The 17,960-nt window shown below is 43.3% G+C and overlaps 1 protein-coding gene across 1 annotated transcript; it reads right to left on the minus strand.

Moving 5' to 3' along the window:
• Positions 1-338: 338 nt before the first annotated feature.
• Positions 339-17,242, minus strand: LOC106592947 (solute carrier family 40 member 1). The gene is made up of 8 exons (XM_045712768.1): positions 17,092-17,242; positions 16,401-16,468; positions 16,013-16,172; positions 15,291-15,406; positions 14,741-14,867; positions 12,679-12,957; positions 6,032-6,724; positions 339-1,843 (listed from the first exon to the last, which is right to left on the minus strand). Exons 1-8 carry the CDS (start codon positions 17,192-17,194, stop codon positions 1,578-1,580), a joined length of 1,812 nt encoding a protein of 603 aa, XP_045568724.1. The 5' UTR covers positions 17,195-17,242; the 3' UTR covers positions 339-1,577.
• Between the last annotated feature and the right edge of the window lie 718 nt (positions 17,243-17,960).

The raw sequence follows: 17,960 nt of genomic DNA on the forward strand, positions 1-17,960 counted from the left end.
CCTGTGATCCGGTTTAAATTATATATATTTTTAATGATATAATGTGTTAATCAATAGACACTGAAATGCGTCTTAGTGATTGATTTGAAAGCTAGGCACATGTCTGCCTGATTCATCCACAGAGAAACAGACCAGGAGAAGATGACACTACAGCCTTCCTCTTCTGTCCATCAAGGGGGGCTCCTTTATAATCTTCACTATCTCACAATCTGACACCAACTTCCCTTTAGTTTTCCTTTTGGACTTCCTGGATTATTTCCAAGTGGACGGAGCAGTAACATGTTTGCCACTTGTTAAAGTTGTTAAGTCTCGTTTCTTCTTCTTTTGTTACTGTCACCTGCTTCACCATGCCCAGTTCTTTCCTGTGTGAAGGTTAGAAAAATACATCAATCCATCCATCCATCCATCCAACTCCCATCCAAACTCTGAGTAGGTTAACAGACTGCCATAATGAAGCTCTTGCAGTAATCCAAAAATTGCTGGAAAGGCGTGTTGTGCTGCTGCTGCTGCTGCCTCAGCCTGCCCTCTGTGCCCTTTTCCTGAGGTGGGAGAACCTACCACGGTGAGGGACCAATTCTGAGGTGGGAGAACCTACTACGGTGGAAGACCAACACTGAGGTGGGAGAACCTACTACGGTGGAAGACCAACACTGAGGTTGGAGAACCTACTACGGTGGAAGACCAACATTGAGGTGAGAGAACTTACTACGGTGGGAGACCAACACTGAGGTGAGAGAACCTACTACGGTGGGAGACCAACACTGAGGTGGGAGAACCTACTACGGTGAGGGACCAACACTGAGGTGGGAGAACCTACCACGGTGAGGGACCAACACTGAGGTGGGAGAACCTACTACGGTGAGAGACCAACACTGAGGTGGGAGAACCTACCACCGTGAGGGACCAACACTGAGGTGGGAGAACCTACCACGGTGAGGGACCAACACTGAGGTGAGAGAAACTACCACGGTGAGGGACCAACACTGAGGTGAGAGAAACTACCACGGTGGGGGACCAACACTGAGGTGAGAGAAACTACCACGGTGGGGGACCAACACTGAGGTGAGAGAAACTACCACGGTGAGGGACCAACACTGAGGTGAGAGAAACTACCACGGTGGGGGACCAACACTGAGGTGAGAGAAACTACCACGGTGGGGGACCAACACTGAGGTGAGATAACCTTCCACGGTAGGGGATCAAAACTAAGGTGGTAGAACCTACCACGGTAGGGGACCAACACCGCATCTGTTGCGACCACATCAACCTATGTACAGAAGGGAAAAGGTGGATCCTACTCTAGTTAACCTGAGTTCTAGTTTGTTCCTGTACCTTAGCACTTGGCCATACTACACCTGGCCATGCAGGGAGATAGCAACCAGGTTGGGGAGGACACGACACTTGCTGAAATGAATGAATGGCTGGATGGGGGTGAAGGTGTGTTACGGTATTGTATTGTTGCCTAGCAATGAGAGCGCAGAGGGAACAAGAGAGAAGAGACATTCATTTCACAGGCAGGCGCAGGCAGAGTGGAGTCTTTGGGCACATGCTTTGTCGCGGAAAGCAGCACGGCCTCCCTACGTGTCCAGGCGTCCAGCAGGTTTTCTCTTGGCTTTGCGTGCATATAGGAAGTACATGGTGTGTCCCGTGGTGATGAACAGTACAGAGATGATGACCAGGATGCCAAAGTGCTGGGGCTGCGGAGCAGAGATGACCATGATGAAGTGGAGAAGGTCCATCAGGTAGTTCATGGAGCTCTGGACCCCGTTGACCACACCACGTTCCGACTCACAGATGTTCTCCTGAAGCAGCTGGGTCACGGTCAGGTCAAAGGACCACAGACCTGGAACACACAGGATAAACAGACAACGGTCAGTGGTTGCTTTGGTCTACACAGATATACTGCTACACAATGATCTATACAGATAGACTACTAGACTATGACCTATGCAGATAGACCACTACACTATGGTCTATGCAGATAGACTACTACACTATGATCTATACAGATAGACCACTACACTATGGTCTATACAGATAGACTACTACACTATAGTCTATATGGATAGACCACTATACTATAGTCTATATGGATAGACCCCTATACTATAGTCTATATGGATAGACCACTATACTATAGTCTATATGAATAGACCCCTATACTATAGTCTATATAGATAGACCCCTATACTATAGTCTATATGGATAGACCACTATACTATAGTCTATATGGATAGACCACTATACTATAGTCTATATGGATAGACCACTATACTATAGTCTATATGGATAGACCACTATACTATAGTCTATATGGATAGACCACTATACTATAGTCTATATGGATAGACCCCTATACTATAGTCTATATGGATAGACCACTATACTATAGTCTATATGGATAGACCACTATACTATAGTCTATATGGATAGACCACTATACTATAGTCTATATGGATAGACCACTATACTATAGTCTATATGGATAGACCACTATACTATAGTCTATATGGATAGACCACTATACTATAGTCTATATGGATAGACCCCTATACTATAGTCTATATGGATAGACCACTATACTATAGTCTATATGGATAGACCACTATACTATACTATATATGGATAGACCACTATACTATAGTCTATATGGATAGACCACTATACTATAGTCTATATGGATAGACCACTATACTATAGTCTATATGGATAGACCACTATACTATAGTCTATATGGATAGACCACTATACTATAGTCTATATGGATAGACCACTATACTATAGTCTATATGGATAGACCCCTATACTGTAGTCTATATGGATAGACCCCTATACTATAGTCTATATGGATAGACCACTATACTATAGTCTATATGGATAGACCCCTATACTATAGTCTATATGGATAGACCCCTATACTATAGTCTATATGGATAGACCACTATACTATAGTCTATATGGATAGACCACTATACTATAGTCTATATGGATAGACCCCTATACTATAGTCTATATGGATAGACCACTATACTATAGTCTATATAGATAGACCACTATAGTCTATATAGATAGACCCTATACTATGGTCTATATAGATAGACCCCTATACTATAGTCTATATGGATAGACCACTATACTATAGTCTATATAGATAGACCCCTATACTATAGTCTATATGGATAGACCCCTATACTATAGTCTATATGGATAGACCCCTATACTATAGTAGACATTTTTGTAGACATTTGAGTCATTTAGCAGACTATAGTCTATATAGATAGACCACTATAGTCTATATAGATAGACCCCTATACTATGGTCTATATAGATAGACCCCTATACTATAGTCTATATGGATAGACCACTATACTATAGTCTATATGGATAGACCACTATACTATAGTCTATATAGATAGACCCCTATACTATAGTCTATATAGATAGACCACTATACTATAGTCTATATGGATAGACCACTACACTATAGTCTATATGGATAGACCCCTATACTGTAGTCTATATGGATAGACCCCTATACTGTAGTCTATATGGATAGACCACTACACTATAGTCTATATGGATAGACCACTATACTATAGTCTATATGGATAGACCCCTATACTGTAGTCTATATGGATAGACCCCTATACTGTAGTCTATATGGATAGACCCCTATACTGTAGTCTATATGGATAGACCCCTATACCGTAGTCTATATGGATAGACCCCTATACTATAGTCTATATGGATAGACCCCTATACTATAGTCTATATGGATTGACCACTATACTATAGTCTATATGGATAGACCACTATACTATAGTCTATATGGATAGACCACTATACTATAGTCTATATGGATAGACCACTATACTATAGTCTATATGGATAGACCACTATACTATAGTCTATATGGATAGACCACTATACTATAGTCTATATAGATAGACCACTATACTATAGTCTATATGGATAGACCCCTATACTATAGTCTATATGGATAGACCACTATACTATAGTCTATATGGATAGACCACTATACTATACTCTATATGGATAGACCACTATACTATAGTCTATATGGATAGACCACTATACTATAGTCTATATGGATAGACCACTATACTATAGTCTATATGGATAGACCACTATACTATAGTCTATATGGATAGACCACTATACTATAGTCTATATGGATAGACCCCTATACTGTAGTCTATATGGATAGACCCCTATACTATAGTCTATATGGATAGACCACTATACTATAGTCTATATGGATAGACCACTATACTATAGTCTATATGGATAGACCCCTATACTATAGTCTATATGGATAGACCCCTATACTATAGTCTATATGGATAGACCACTATACTATAGTCTATATGGATAGACCACTATACTATAGTCTATATGGATAGACCCCTATACTATAGTCTATATGGATAGACCACTATACTATAGTCTATATAGATAGACCACTATAGTCTATATAGATAGACCCCTATACTATGGTCTATATAGATAGACCCCTATACTATAGTCTATATGGATAGACCACTATACTATAGTCTATATAGATAGACCCCTATACTATAGTCTATATGGATAGACCCCTATACTATAGTAGACATTTTTTGTAGACATTTGAGTCATTTAGCAGACTATAGTCTATATAGATAGACCACTATAGTCTATATAGATAGACCCCTATACTATGGTCTATATAGATAGACCCCTATACTATAGTCTATATGGATAGACCACTATACTATAGTCTATATAGATAGACCCCTATACTATAGTCTATATAGATAGACCACTATACTATAGTCTATATGGATAGACCACTACACTATAGTCTATATGGATAGACCACTATACTATAGTCTATATGGATAGACCACTATACTATAGTCTATACGGATAGACCCCTATACTATAGTCTATATGGATAGACCCCTATACTATAGTCTATATGGATAGACCACTATACTATAGTCTATACGGATAGACCCCTATACTATAGTCTATACGGATAGACCCCTATACTATAGTCTATACGGATTGACCCCTATACTATAGTCTATACGGATAGACCCCTATACTATAGTCTATATGGATAGACCACTATACTATAGTCTATATGGATAGACCCCTATATTATAGTCTATATGGATAGACCACTATACTATAGTCTATATAGATAGACCCCTATACTATAGTCTATATAGATAGACCCCTATACTATAGTCTATATAGATAGACCACTATACTATAGTCTATATAGATAGACCCCTATACTATAGTCTATATGGATAGACCCCTATACTATAGTCTATATAGATAGACCACTATACTATAGTCTATATAGATAGACCCCTATACTATAGTCTATATAGATAGACCACTATACTATAGTCTATATAGATAGACCCCTATGCTATAGTCTATATGGATAGACCACTATACTATAGTCTATATAGATAGACCCCTATACTATAGTCTATATAGATAGACCCCTATACTATAGTCTATATAGATAGACCCCTATACTATAGTCTATATAGATAGACCACTATACTATAGTCTATATAGATAGACCCCTATACTATAGTCTATATGGATAGACCACTATACTATAGTCTATATAGATAGACCCCTATACTATAGTCTATATAGATAGACCCCTATACTATAGTCTATATAGATAGACCCCTATACTATAGTCTATATAGATAGACCACTATACTATAGTCTATATAGATAGACCACTATACTATAGTCTATATGGATAGACCACTAGACTATGGATCCATTGCAGTAGTCTCTTTTCAGTCAAGCACTGGTATAATACAAAAATGATTATCTTCCAACGCTATTTGAACTCATTTACTGAGTCTCATAAGAACTGAATACCCACAGCCTATGTTAGAAACATGCATAATACAGTTGCTATTGTTAAGCTGTGGATCAGCAACTCAATCCAATTGTGAAGGGCCTGGGCCTGGTCGTCCCTCTTACTCACCGATGCGTGCTGTGATGACCCCCAAGAACAGCAGGATTATAGAGATGTAGGAGTCTGGCTCCATGCCTGATGGCATATTCTCAAATAGCACCGTGTTGTTGGTCCAGTGGATGGACGAGCGGTCGGGCAGCAGCGGCTGATTAATGCCACCCCGCATCGGGTAGGTGTGTTTCTGCCTCTGGCCCTCCACCATCCCCCCAGCCTCCACCAACGTCGAGTTGGCGTTGGCGTCCAGGAAGGGCATGAGCAGGCGGAGGTCCATGGGGCTGCCGGGGGCGAACACAGAACACACACACAGCAGCAGACAGCAAAGATGGAGACAGCTGGAGATGATGCCTGTGTTAACTAAACCATAGGCCTTCCTCAGCTTGGTGAACATGACAGTGCCCATGAGGCCTGTTATAGCCGAGACCCCCATCAGCAGACTGAGCAGGGAGCCACTGATGCCCTGGGTGTAGGCGTAGCCCGTGGTGATGCAGTCGAAGCCCAGGACAGTTGTGTAGAGGAAGGCCAGGCCCATCCCAGCCAGGAAGACATCCTGGCGGTAGTAGGCCCTCCAGCCGTCCTTACAGGTGCTCAGCAGCCAGCGGAAACGTCCGAAACACAGAGGCAGATTGGTGATCTCCTTGAGGTTCAGGCTCATGTCGTCATCACTGAGGCCCGGGGCTGATGTCACCACCTCACTTTGCTCTACTGAGAGGGAGAGGACAAGCATCAGTCAAGCTACTAACAATGATCTACTGAGAGGACAAGCATCAGTCAAGCTACTAACAATGATCTACTGAGAGGACAAGCATCAGTCAAGCTACTAACAATGATCTACTGAGAGGACAAGCATCAGTCAAGCTACTAACAATGATCTACTGAGAGGACAAGCATCAGTCAAGCTACTAACAATGATCTACTGAGAGGACAAGCATCAGTCAAGCTACTAACATGTTCCATCAACTAACTTAGGGCAACAGTGTTTCAAGTAATACTTCGTTTCCATAGAGATGAATAAGCATGTACACTACCGTTCAAAAGTTTGGGGTCACTTAAAAATGTCCTTGTTTTTGAAAGAAACGCACCTTTTTTGTCCATTTAAAATAACATAAAATTGATCAGAAATACAGTGTAGACATTGTTAATGTTGTAAATGACTATTGTAGCTGGAAATGGCAGATTTTTTAAGGAATATCTACATAGGCGTACAGAGGCCCATTATCAGCAACCATCACTCCTGTGTTCCAATGGCATGTTATGTTAGCTAATCCAAGTTTAGCATTTTAAAAGGCTAATTGATCATTAGATCATGATCTAAAGTGTTTCCAAGATGGCGTAGCAGTCAGACGTCTTTGTCCTCATCTTGTCGTGTCCCGTGTATATATCTTTTTATATCTTATTTCTTCACATATATTTTTTAAAATATTTCTCTTAACCTCAACTTCAACATACTCTCCTGCAATCCGCCTCACCCAATGTGGTGTGGATCTGCAATTTTCTTTACTTTTGAACCGGCACCGCCAACAAAAGCTAGCCAGCTAACTAGCTAATAGCTAGTAGTCGGCTAGCCACTGCTAGTGGTCATCAGCTAACCTTTAGCCCGGACAACTCTTGCCAGTCTGCACAGCGCTTCTCAAACCACAGCAAATCGGACATATTTTTCTCCATATCTCCGGATTCCTACCGCAAGCTCTGAGCCTTTTCACCTGGATCATCGCAGCTAGCTAGCTGCTATTTCGAGTGGCCACTCCTGGCTAACGTCTCTGTCCCGAAGCAAGAACCAATTAGCCTGGAGCAAGCCTTTGCTAGGCCCATCTCCCGGCTAGCTGAAGAGGTCCATCAGCCACTCCTTGGGCTTCAATACCTATTTTGCCAATTGGCCTGGACCCCTTTTACTGCCGACACGGAGCCCCGCCGATTCCATCACGACTGGACTGCCAACGTAATCTACCCAAGTTTTTTTTTTAACTGGCTCCTCCGTCGCGATGTCCCCTGAATGTCCATCTGCTAGCCTGCTAGCCGGGGCCCGCTAGCTGTCTAGAGCATATCGGACTGTTAGCTGAAGAGGCCCATCAGACTAATTCTTTGGCCACTATACCTATTTTGCCAATTGGCCTGGACCCTTTTACCACACGGAGCCCTGCTGATCCATCACAACTAGTCTGCCGACGTAACAGCACGAGGGGGCTACAACAGACTTCTTCCATTGTGACGTCCATCTAAGGCCCTTCTGCTAGCTTGCTAGCCCCGGCCCGCTAGCTGTCTGAATCGCTGTGTCTCCAGCCCACTGAGCTACTCACTGGACCCCTATGATCACTCGGCTATGCATGCCTCTCCCTAATGTCAATATGCCTTGTCCATCGCTGTTTTGGTTAGTGATTATTGCCTTATTTCACTGTAGAGCCTCTAGCCCTGCTCAATACGCCTTAGCTAACCCTTTAGTCCCAACCTTCCACACATGCGGTGACCTCACCTGGTTTAAATGATGTTTCTAAAGACAATATCTCTCTCATCATCACTCAATGCATAGGTTTACCTCCACTGTACTCACATCCTACCATACCTTTGTCTGTACATTATGCCTTGAATCAATTCTACCGTGCCCAGAAACCTGCTAGTTTTACACTCTGTTCCGAACGTACTAGAAGACCAGTTCTTATAGCCTTTAGCCATACCCTTATCCTACTCCTCCTCTGGTCCTCTAGTGATGTAGAGGTTAATCCAGGCCCTGCAGTGCCTAGCTCCACTCCTATTCCCCAGGCGCTCTCATTTGTTGACTTCTGTAACCGTAATAGCCTTGGTTTCATGAATGTTCACATTAGAAGCCTACTCCCTAAGTTTGTTTTTTTCACTGCTTTGGCACACTCCGCCAACCTGGATGTCCTAGCCGTGTCTGAATCCTGGCTTAGGAAGACCACCAAAACCCCTGAAATTTCAATCCCTAACTATAACATTTTCCGACAAGATAGAACTGCCAAAGGGGGCGGAGTTGCAATCTACTGCAGAGATAGCCTGCAGAGTTCTGTCTTACTATCCAGGTCTGTACCCAAACAATTAGAGCTTCTACTTTTAAAAATCCACCTTTCCAGAAACAAGTCTCTCACCGTTGTCGCTTGCTATAGAGCACCTTCTGCCCCCAGCTGTGCCCTGGACACCATATGTGAATTGATTGCCCCCCATCTATCTTCAGAGCTCGTGCTGCTAGGTGACCTAAACTGGGACCTAAACAACACCATGGCCATCATACATTCTAAAGTTTCTAAATTTAGAACCAGGAACAGATATAGCCCTTGGTTCACTCCAGACCTGACTGACCTTGACCAGCACAAAAAAAGCATTGAAAAGCCCCCGCGATATGCAACTTTTCAGGGAAGTTAGGAACCAATATACACAGGCAGTTAGGAAAGCAAAGGCTAGCTTTTTCAAACAGAAAATTACATCCTGTAGCACAAACTCCAAAAAGTTCTGGGACACTGTAAAGTCCATGGAGAATAAGAGCACCTCCTCTCAGCTGCCCACTAAACTGAGGCTAGGAAACATTGTCACCAGTGATAAATCCACGATAATTGAGAATTTCAATAAGCATTTTTCTACAGCTGGCCATGCTTTCCATCTGGCTACCCCCTACCCCGGTCAACAGCCCTGCACCCCCACAGCAACTTGCCCAAACCTCCCCCATTTCTCCTTCACCAAAATCCAGATAGCTGATGTTCTGAAAGAGCTGCAAAATCTGGACCCCGACAAATCAGCCGGGCTAGACAATCTGGACTGTACGTCCTGACCAGTAAAGGGGTTATTTGTTATTATAGTTTGGTCAGGACGTGGCAGGGGATATTTGTTTTGTATGGTTCGGGGTGTGTGTGTATGTAGAGGGGTGTTTGATTTATGTATTCTGGGGTTTTGGTCATTGTTCTATGTTTGTATATTTCTATGTCTGTTCTAGGGTGTTTAGATCTGTGTTTAGGTAATTGAGATTGGGGCCTTCAATTGGAGGCAGCTGTCTATCGTTGCCTCTGATTGAAGCTCCTATAATTAGGAATGTGTTTGTCATGGGAATTGTGGGAGGTTGTTCTTTGCATAGCTGTGTGTTGCCTGCAAGACTGTTTGTCGGCCGGTCTTTGTTTTCGTGTTTTATTTTGTAGAATAAACATGAGCATTCACGTACCCGCTGCGCCTTGGTCCATTCACTACGACGACCGTTACATTGACCCTCTCTTTCTAAAATTATCCGCCGAAATTGTTGCAAACCCTATTACTAGCCTGTTCAACCTCTCTTTCGTATCGTCTGAGATCCCCAAAGATTGGAAAGCAGCTGCGGTCCCCCTCTTCAAAGGGGGAGACACTCTAGACCCAAACTGCTACAGACTTATATCTATCCTACCCTGCCTTTCTAAGTTCTTCGAAAGCCAAGTTAACAAACAGATTACCGACCATTTCGAATCCTACTGTACCTTCTCCGCTATACAATATGGCTTCCGAGCTGGTCATGGGTGCACCTCAGCCACGCTCAAGGTCCTAAACGATATCATAACTGCCATTGATAAGAGACAATACTGTGCAGCTGTATTCATCGACCTGGCCAAGGCTTTCGACTCTGTCAATCACCACATTCTTATCGGCAGACTCAACAGCCTTGGTTTCTCAAATGACTGCCTCGCCTGGTTCACCAACTACTTTTCAGACAGAGTTCAGTGTGTAAAATCGGAGGGCCTGTTGTCCAGACCACTGGCAGTCTCTATGGGGGTGCCACAGGGTTCAATCCTCGGGCTGACTCTTTTCTCTGTATACATCAATAATGTCGCTCTTGCTGCTGGTGATTCTCTGATCCACCTCTACGCAGACGACACCATTTTGTATACTTCTGGCCCTTCTTTGGACACTGTGTTAACTAACCTCCAGACGAGCTTCAATGCCATACAACTCTCCTTCCATGGCCTCCAACTGCTCTTAAATGCAAGTAAAACTTAATACATGCTCTTCAACCGATCACTGCCCACACCCGCCCGCCTGTCCAGCATCACTACTCTGGACGGTTCAGACTTAGAATATGTGGACAACTACAAATACCTAGGTGTCTGGTTAGACTGTAAACTCTCCTTCCAGACTCACATTAAGCATCTCCAATCCAAAAATTAAATCTAGAATCGGCTTCCTATTTCACAACAAAGCATCCTTCACTCATGCTGCCAAACATACCCTCGTAAAACTGACTTTCCTACCGATCCTTGACTTCGGCGATGTCATTTACAAAAAGCCTCTAACACTCTACTCAGCAAATTGGATGCAGCCTATCACAGTGCCATCCATTTTGTCACCAAAGCCTCATACACTACCCACCACTGCGACCTGTACGCTCTCGTTGGCTGGCCATCGCTTCATATTCGTCGCCAAACCCACTGGCTCCAGGTCATCTATAAGTCTTTGCTAGGTAAAGCCCCGCCTTATCTCAGCTCACAGGTCACCATAGCAGCACCCACCCGGAGCACGCGCTCCAGCAGGTATATTTCACTGATCACCCCCAAAGCCAATTCCTCGTTTGGCCGTCTTTCCTTCCAGTTCTCTGCTGCCAATGACTGGAACAAACTGCAAATATCACTGAAGCTGGAGACCCATATCTCCCTCACTAACTTTAAGCACCAGCTGTCAGAGCAGCTCACAGATCTCTGCACCTGTACGTAGCCAATCTGTAAATAGCCCATCCAACTACCTCATCCCCATACTGTTATTTATTTTATTTATTTTGTTCCTTTGCACACCAGTATCTCTACTTGCACACTCATCTTCTGCACATCTGTCACTCCAGTGTTTAATTGCTATATTGTAATTATTTAGCCATTATGGCCTATTGATTGGCTTACCTCCCTTATCCTACCTCATTTGCACACACTTTATATATACTTTTTTCTATTTTATTATTGACTGTATGTTTGTTTATTCCATGTGTAACTCTGTGTTGTTGTTTTTGTCACACTGCTTTGCTTTATCTTGGCCAGGTTGGTTTGCGCAGTTCTGTGAAGGGAGTAGTACACAGCATTGTTTCAGAAGAAAGGTATTTTCTTCTGGCCATTTTGAGCCTGTAATCGAACCCACAAATGCTGATGCTTCAGATGCTCAAATAGTCTAAAGAAGGCCAGTTTTATTGCGTCTATAAGTAGGACAACTGTTTTCAGCTGTGCTAAAATAATTGCAAAAGGGTTTTCTAATGATCAATTAGCCTTTTAAAATGATAAACATGGATTAGCTAACACAACGTGCCATTGGAACACAGGAGTGATGATTGCTGATAATGGGCCTCTGTACGCCCATGATGATATTCCATAAAAAATCTGCCGTTTCCAGCTACAATAGTCATTTACAACATTAACAATGTCTACACTGTATGTCTGATCAATTTGATGTTATTTTAATGGACACAAAATTGGCTTTTCTTTCAAAAACAAGGACATTTTTAAGTGACACCAAACTTAGTGTATGTGCTGTGCGTGTTGTGGAATAATGTTTCTTGACCTCATGTATCTTTCAACTGATTTCATCAATTTTTACTGTAAAGTAAAGCTATACTTCACTGTAAAGTTGGATGAAATAGCTCGGAAGATCCACTATGCTTTACCAACTCAACTGCTGAAGCAGTCACACAGTGACCAGGACACCAGGACACTGACCTTGTGACCCCCTCCTCTCCACCAGTCCCTCCGTCCTCTCTGCTGGTCTCTCCAGGGAGGCCTGGCCGTCCTCGGGCACGGGGGGTTTGACGGACAGCGCTGGGACAATGCGGTAGACCCGGGAAAGGAAGATAAACTCCACTATGAGGGACACCAGGTTCCAGCCCAGGATGAAGCCGCAGCCGATCACGTTGGAGGCCAGGGTCATGACCTGTCCCACCGCCAGCGGTGCCAGGATGTTGGTCACCTGATCGATGCGCCGCATGGTAGCATTCATCCCTTCAGATCAGAATCAAACCAAAAGGTACAGGGTTTAGTTGTGGTGATATGGTATCTGTGTTACCAGCTTTACTAATGCCTACATTATCAAACTATTCTGCCTCTATGGTAACGCATGTGATACATCCTAGAAAAACGAAATACACTGCTCAAAAACATAAAGGGAACACTTAAACAACACAATGTAACTCCAAGTCAATCACACTTCTGTGAAATCAAACTGTCCACTTAGGAAGCAACACTGATTGACAATAAATTTCACATGCTGTTGTGCAAATGGAATAGACAACAGGTGGAAATTATAGGCAATTAGCAAGACACCCCAATAAAGGAGTGGTTCTGCAGGTGGTGACCACAGACCACTTCTCAGTTCCTATGCTTCCTGGCTGATGTTTTGGTCACTTTTGAATGCTGGCGGTGCTTTCACTCTAGTGGTAGCATGAGACGGAGTCTACAACCCACACAAGTGGCTCAGGTAGTGCAGCTCATCCAGGATGGCACATCAATGTCTGTCAGCGTAGTGTCCAGAGCATGGAGGCGCTACCAGGAGACAGGCCAGTACATCAGGAGACGTGGAGGAGGCCGTAGGAGGGCAACAACCCAGCAGCAGGACCGCTACCTCCGCCTTTGTGCATGGAGGAGCAGGAGCAGCACTGCCAGAGCCCTGCAAAATGACCTCCAGCAGGCCACAAATGTACATGTGTCTGCTCAAACGGTCAGAAACAGACTCCATGAGGGTGGTATGAGGGTCCAACGTCCACAGGTGGGGGTTGTGCTTACAGCCCAACACCGTGCAGGACGTTTGGCATTTGCCAGAGAACACCAAGATTGGCAAATTCGCCACTGGCGCCCTGTGCTCTTCACAGATGAAAGCAGGTTCACACTGAGCGCGTGTGAGTCTGGAGACGCCGTGGAGAACGTTCTGCTGCCTGCAACATCCTCCAGCATGACCGGTTTGGCGGTGGGTCAGTCATGGTGTGGGGTGGCATTTCTTTGGGGGGCCGCACAGCCCTCCATGTGCTCGCCAGAGGTCGCCTGACTGCCATTGGGTACCGAGATGAGATCCTCAGACCCCTTGTGAGACCATATGCTGGTGCGGTTGGCCCTGGGTTCCTCCTAATGCAAGACAATGCTAGACCTCATGTGGCTGGATTGTGTCAGCAGTTCCTGCAAGAGGAAGGCATTGATGCTATGGACCGTTCCCCAGACCTGAATCCAATTGAGCACATCTGGGACATCATGTCTTGCTCCATCCACCAATGCCACGTTGCACCACAGACTGTCCAGGAGTTGGCGGATGCTTTAGTCCAGGTCTGGGAGGAGATCCCTCAGGAGACCATCCGCCACCTCATCAGGAGCATGCCCAGGCGTTGTAGGGAGGTCATACAGGCACGTGGAGGCCACACACACTACTGATCCTCATTTTGACTTGTTTTAAGGACATTACATCAAAGTTGGATCAGCCTGTAGTGTGGTTTTCCACTTTAATTTTGAGTGTGACTCCAAATCCAGATCTCCATGGGTTGATAAATTGGATTTCCATTGATTATTTTTGTGTGATTTTGTTGTCAGCACATTCAACTATGTAAAGAAAAAGTATTTAATAAGATTATTTCATTCATTCAGATCTAGGATGTTATTTTAGTGTTCCCTTAATTTTTTGAGCAGTGTACATAGTGTCTGATAACCTTGAAGTGCTTTAACCAGCAGCCAGTTTAGCAGCTGAAACAGAAACAACAATCCCTCGTGATGTAATAGCGTGTGGCAGGTCTGCCAGTCTCACCGGCGAGGTGACCCCGGTTGTATCCAGTGATAACCACAATCCAGTCCCTCTGGATGGCGATGGTCAGCGCTGTGCTTGCTAGGTTAGCCACATCTGCCAGGACGATCACCACCGTATAACAAACCACCTTGTGTAAGTTTTGTGATGCAACACGTTACTACGCATGACAGCACAGAGCAGCAGGAGGCTCAGAACAGCAGCAGCAACAACATGGACACAGAACAGTGCAGGAGAAACAGCAACCGTCACAGCAGTTTGCAATAATATATCTAGCCTGATTCTCAACAGACCTGGGTTTAAGTAGTATTCATTTTCTTTCAAATACATTGAGAGTTTGATTGAGCATGTTTGGAGCACTGGATGGGTGGAGTTTGTCATTTTAGGACTATTCCATTGGTTCCATTGCACCAGGCAAACTCAATCAAGTGCAAATAAAGTCTTTGAAAGGATACAAATGCTATTTGAATCCATATCTGATTCCAAAACATACTGTTGGTTCACATCATGAGAGTTTAGACAGTGTGGGAGAGAAAATGAAAAATATACTCACAGTTAACCAGCCATCCCAAATGCTCTCAATCCACTGTTTATATAAGAAGACCAACATCAGCACAATGCTACACACCGTCACTGAAATGTTCTGAACCAACAACGATGCATGCGCCACTAAAACCAAGGAGGGAGAAGAAACTAAGATTCTAAAATATTCTGGGACAATGCATTTCAGAGAACCATAAAGACTTCTACAGAACCATAAATGTATCATTGGTCTTAAAGGGGCATTCTGCAGTTGCTATAGCACATTCATTTTTTGACTTTTAAAGTAATGATATATAGCTATTGATTGTAAAAGAATATAACTTAGTATTGACTCATGAGCTTAGTTCATCTGTTGTACCCCATTAGATCCCCAAATATATGCTTCTTTTACTTTGTAATTGTAAACTAACTCTGTATATCTTCAAAACATGATTAAAACTATAATGTTCGTCTCATGGATGGTCAGTACTTGCATCCATAGCTCCATCTATGAATTTGTGAGTGGTTACATTTATCCAGCCAAATCCCTCAACAATTTACCAAAATAGTGGTGGGGTGCAACTTGGTTACTGTTTGAACTGCAGAATGCCCATGTGAGGCAGACAGGCAGGAAATTAGGACTGCGTCCCAAATAGCATCCTATTTCCTATTGTATTACAGTACCTTTAGGGCGCCATTTGGGACTAGATGTCAGTCCCTATAGCTGTAAATAGAAATGATTGTTGGTCTAACCTTTGTTCCTGGGGTTGCGGTCAACCCAGTCCCCAATCAACGCCCCTAGCAGCAGCACTGACCCCGCCACCACCAAGCCGAATATTGCGGTCAGCAGCAGGTTACGTCCATACAGCTCGATCAGGAACACCGAAATGGCAAAGTGCCACATACGGTCACCCTATTAGAAAGACAAATAGTCATCATGATGGAGAAGAACGTTTTTAGCCTTTGGCTTTTAGCTTTTACTCTTTCTAGGGGTAAAGGGCATAAAGACAAATGTAAAGTATGTCCATCTTTCATTGATTTGCAAGACACTACCAGGTTGATGACATAAACCTTATAGTGTCCAGCCGGTATGGCTTTGTAGCTCCCTTACCCATTGTTGTTACATGAAAAGGCTTCTTACCCACATGGACAGTGCCCCACTGACGTAGATCAGGAATTTAGGGCCCCTGAGGTAGATGAGGGCTGACCCTGGTGAGTAAGTTCAACAGAGATACACAGTAACATGAACAATAACCAGAGATAACATCATTATGAGTCTACAGGACACATTCTGCATCTATAGCTGGAAAACCACCTAATATTAAGCACTTAGCATCAGAGTATGTCTGAACATATTTTGGAACAGGATGTGTTCTGATCAGAAATCAAAAGCATTAAGTTGCTCTTACACCTAACACTTTACATTAAGTAGATCGTACAGCTAAAACTTTACATTAAGTAGCTCTTATACCTAACCCTTTACATTAAGTAGCTCGTACATACCTAACCCTTTACATTAAGTAGCTCGTACACCCAAAACTTTACATTAAGTAGCTGTTATACCTAACACTTTACATTAAGTTTCACTTATACCTAACACTTTACATTAAGTTGCTCTTATACCTAACCCTTTACATTAAGTAGCTCGTACACCTAACACTTTATATTGGGTTGCTCTAATACCTATATAAATGTAACGCTGTGATTCCGACAATCAGAACATGTTGTTACATCATCATTAAGTAATAGCTGTGTAGTTGTATTGTCAGGTCATGAGGTCAGGGTAAACTCTTGGTCATCTCTCTCTCCACTCCCGCAATAGACGAGCTGACCTGATGTACTCCTGGCCTTCCTGGCCCGAGCCTCCCTGATGTCATCAGACTCAAACTCCACCACCACCCCTCCACACTGGGCTGCGTCTGCTCGCAGGGACATCGCCTGTACAGAGTCCAAACCAGGTCACCGGTCAGGGGTCAGAGGACATACAACTACTGTAAAAGAATCCAGAAGGGGCTTGTCAACTCAAAGGAACTAGTAGAATTAAGAATGGGCCTGCTCAACTCAATTGAACTAGAATATACAGTTGAAGTCGGAAGTTTACATACACCTTAGCCAAATACATTTAAACTCAGTCTTTCACAATTCCTGACATTTAATCCAAGTAAAGATTCCCTGTCTTAGATCAGTTAGGATCACCACTTTATTTTAAGAATGTGAAATATCAGAATAATAGTAGAGAGAATGAATTATTTCACCTTTAATTTCTTTCATCACATTCCCAGTGGGTCAGAAGTTTACGTACACTCAATTGGTATTTGGTAGCATTTCCTTTAAATTGTTTAACTTGGGTCAAACGTTTGGTAGCCTTCCACAAGCTTCCCAAAGTAAGTTGTGTGAATTTTGGCCCATTCCTCCTGACAGAGCTGGTGTAACTGAGTCAGGTTTGTCGGCCTCCTTGCTTGCACACGCTTTTTCAGTTCTGCCCACACATTTTCTATAGGATTGAGGTCAGGACTTTGTGATGGCCACTCCAATACCTTGACTTTGTTGTCCTTAAGCCATTTTGCCACAACTTTGGAAGTATGCTTGGGGTCATTGTCCATTTGGGAAACCCATTTGTGACCAAGCTTTAATTTCCTGACTGATGTCTTGAGATGTTGCTTCAATATATCCACATAATTTTCCTCCCCTCATGATGCCA

The sequence above is a fragment of the Salmo salar genome, unplaced genomic scaffold (genome assembly GCF_905237065.1).
Source record: "Salmo salar unplaced genomic scaffold, Ssal_v3.1, whole genome shotgun sequence".
NCBI lineage: Eukaryota > Metazoa > Chordata > Actinopteri > Salmoniformes > Salmonidae > Salmo > Salmo salar.

Bases quoted from the DNA above. Each gene is read 5' to 3' on its own strand.
- LOC106592947 (XM_045712768.1), bottom strand. From the start codon at position 17,194: ATGTCCCTGCGAGCAGACGCAGCCCAGTGTGGAGGGGTGGTGGTGGAG. The intron at 15,407-16,012 runs GTTAGACCAACA...CCTTGGTTTTAG, and splicing joins CCGCAACCCCAGGAACAAAG to TGGCGCATGCATCGTTGTTG. The intron at 14,868-15,290 runs GTGAGTATATTT...AACTTACACAAG, and splicing joins TTTGGGATGGCTGGTTAACT to GTGGTTTGTTATACGGTGGT.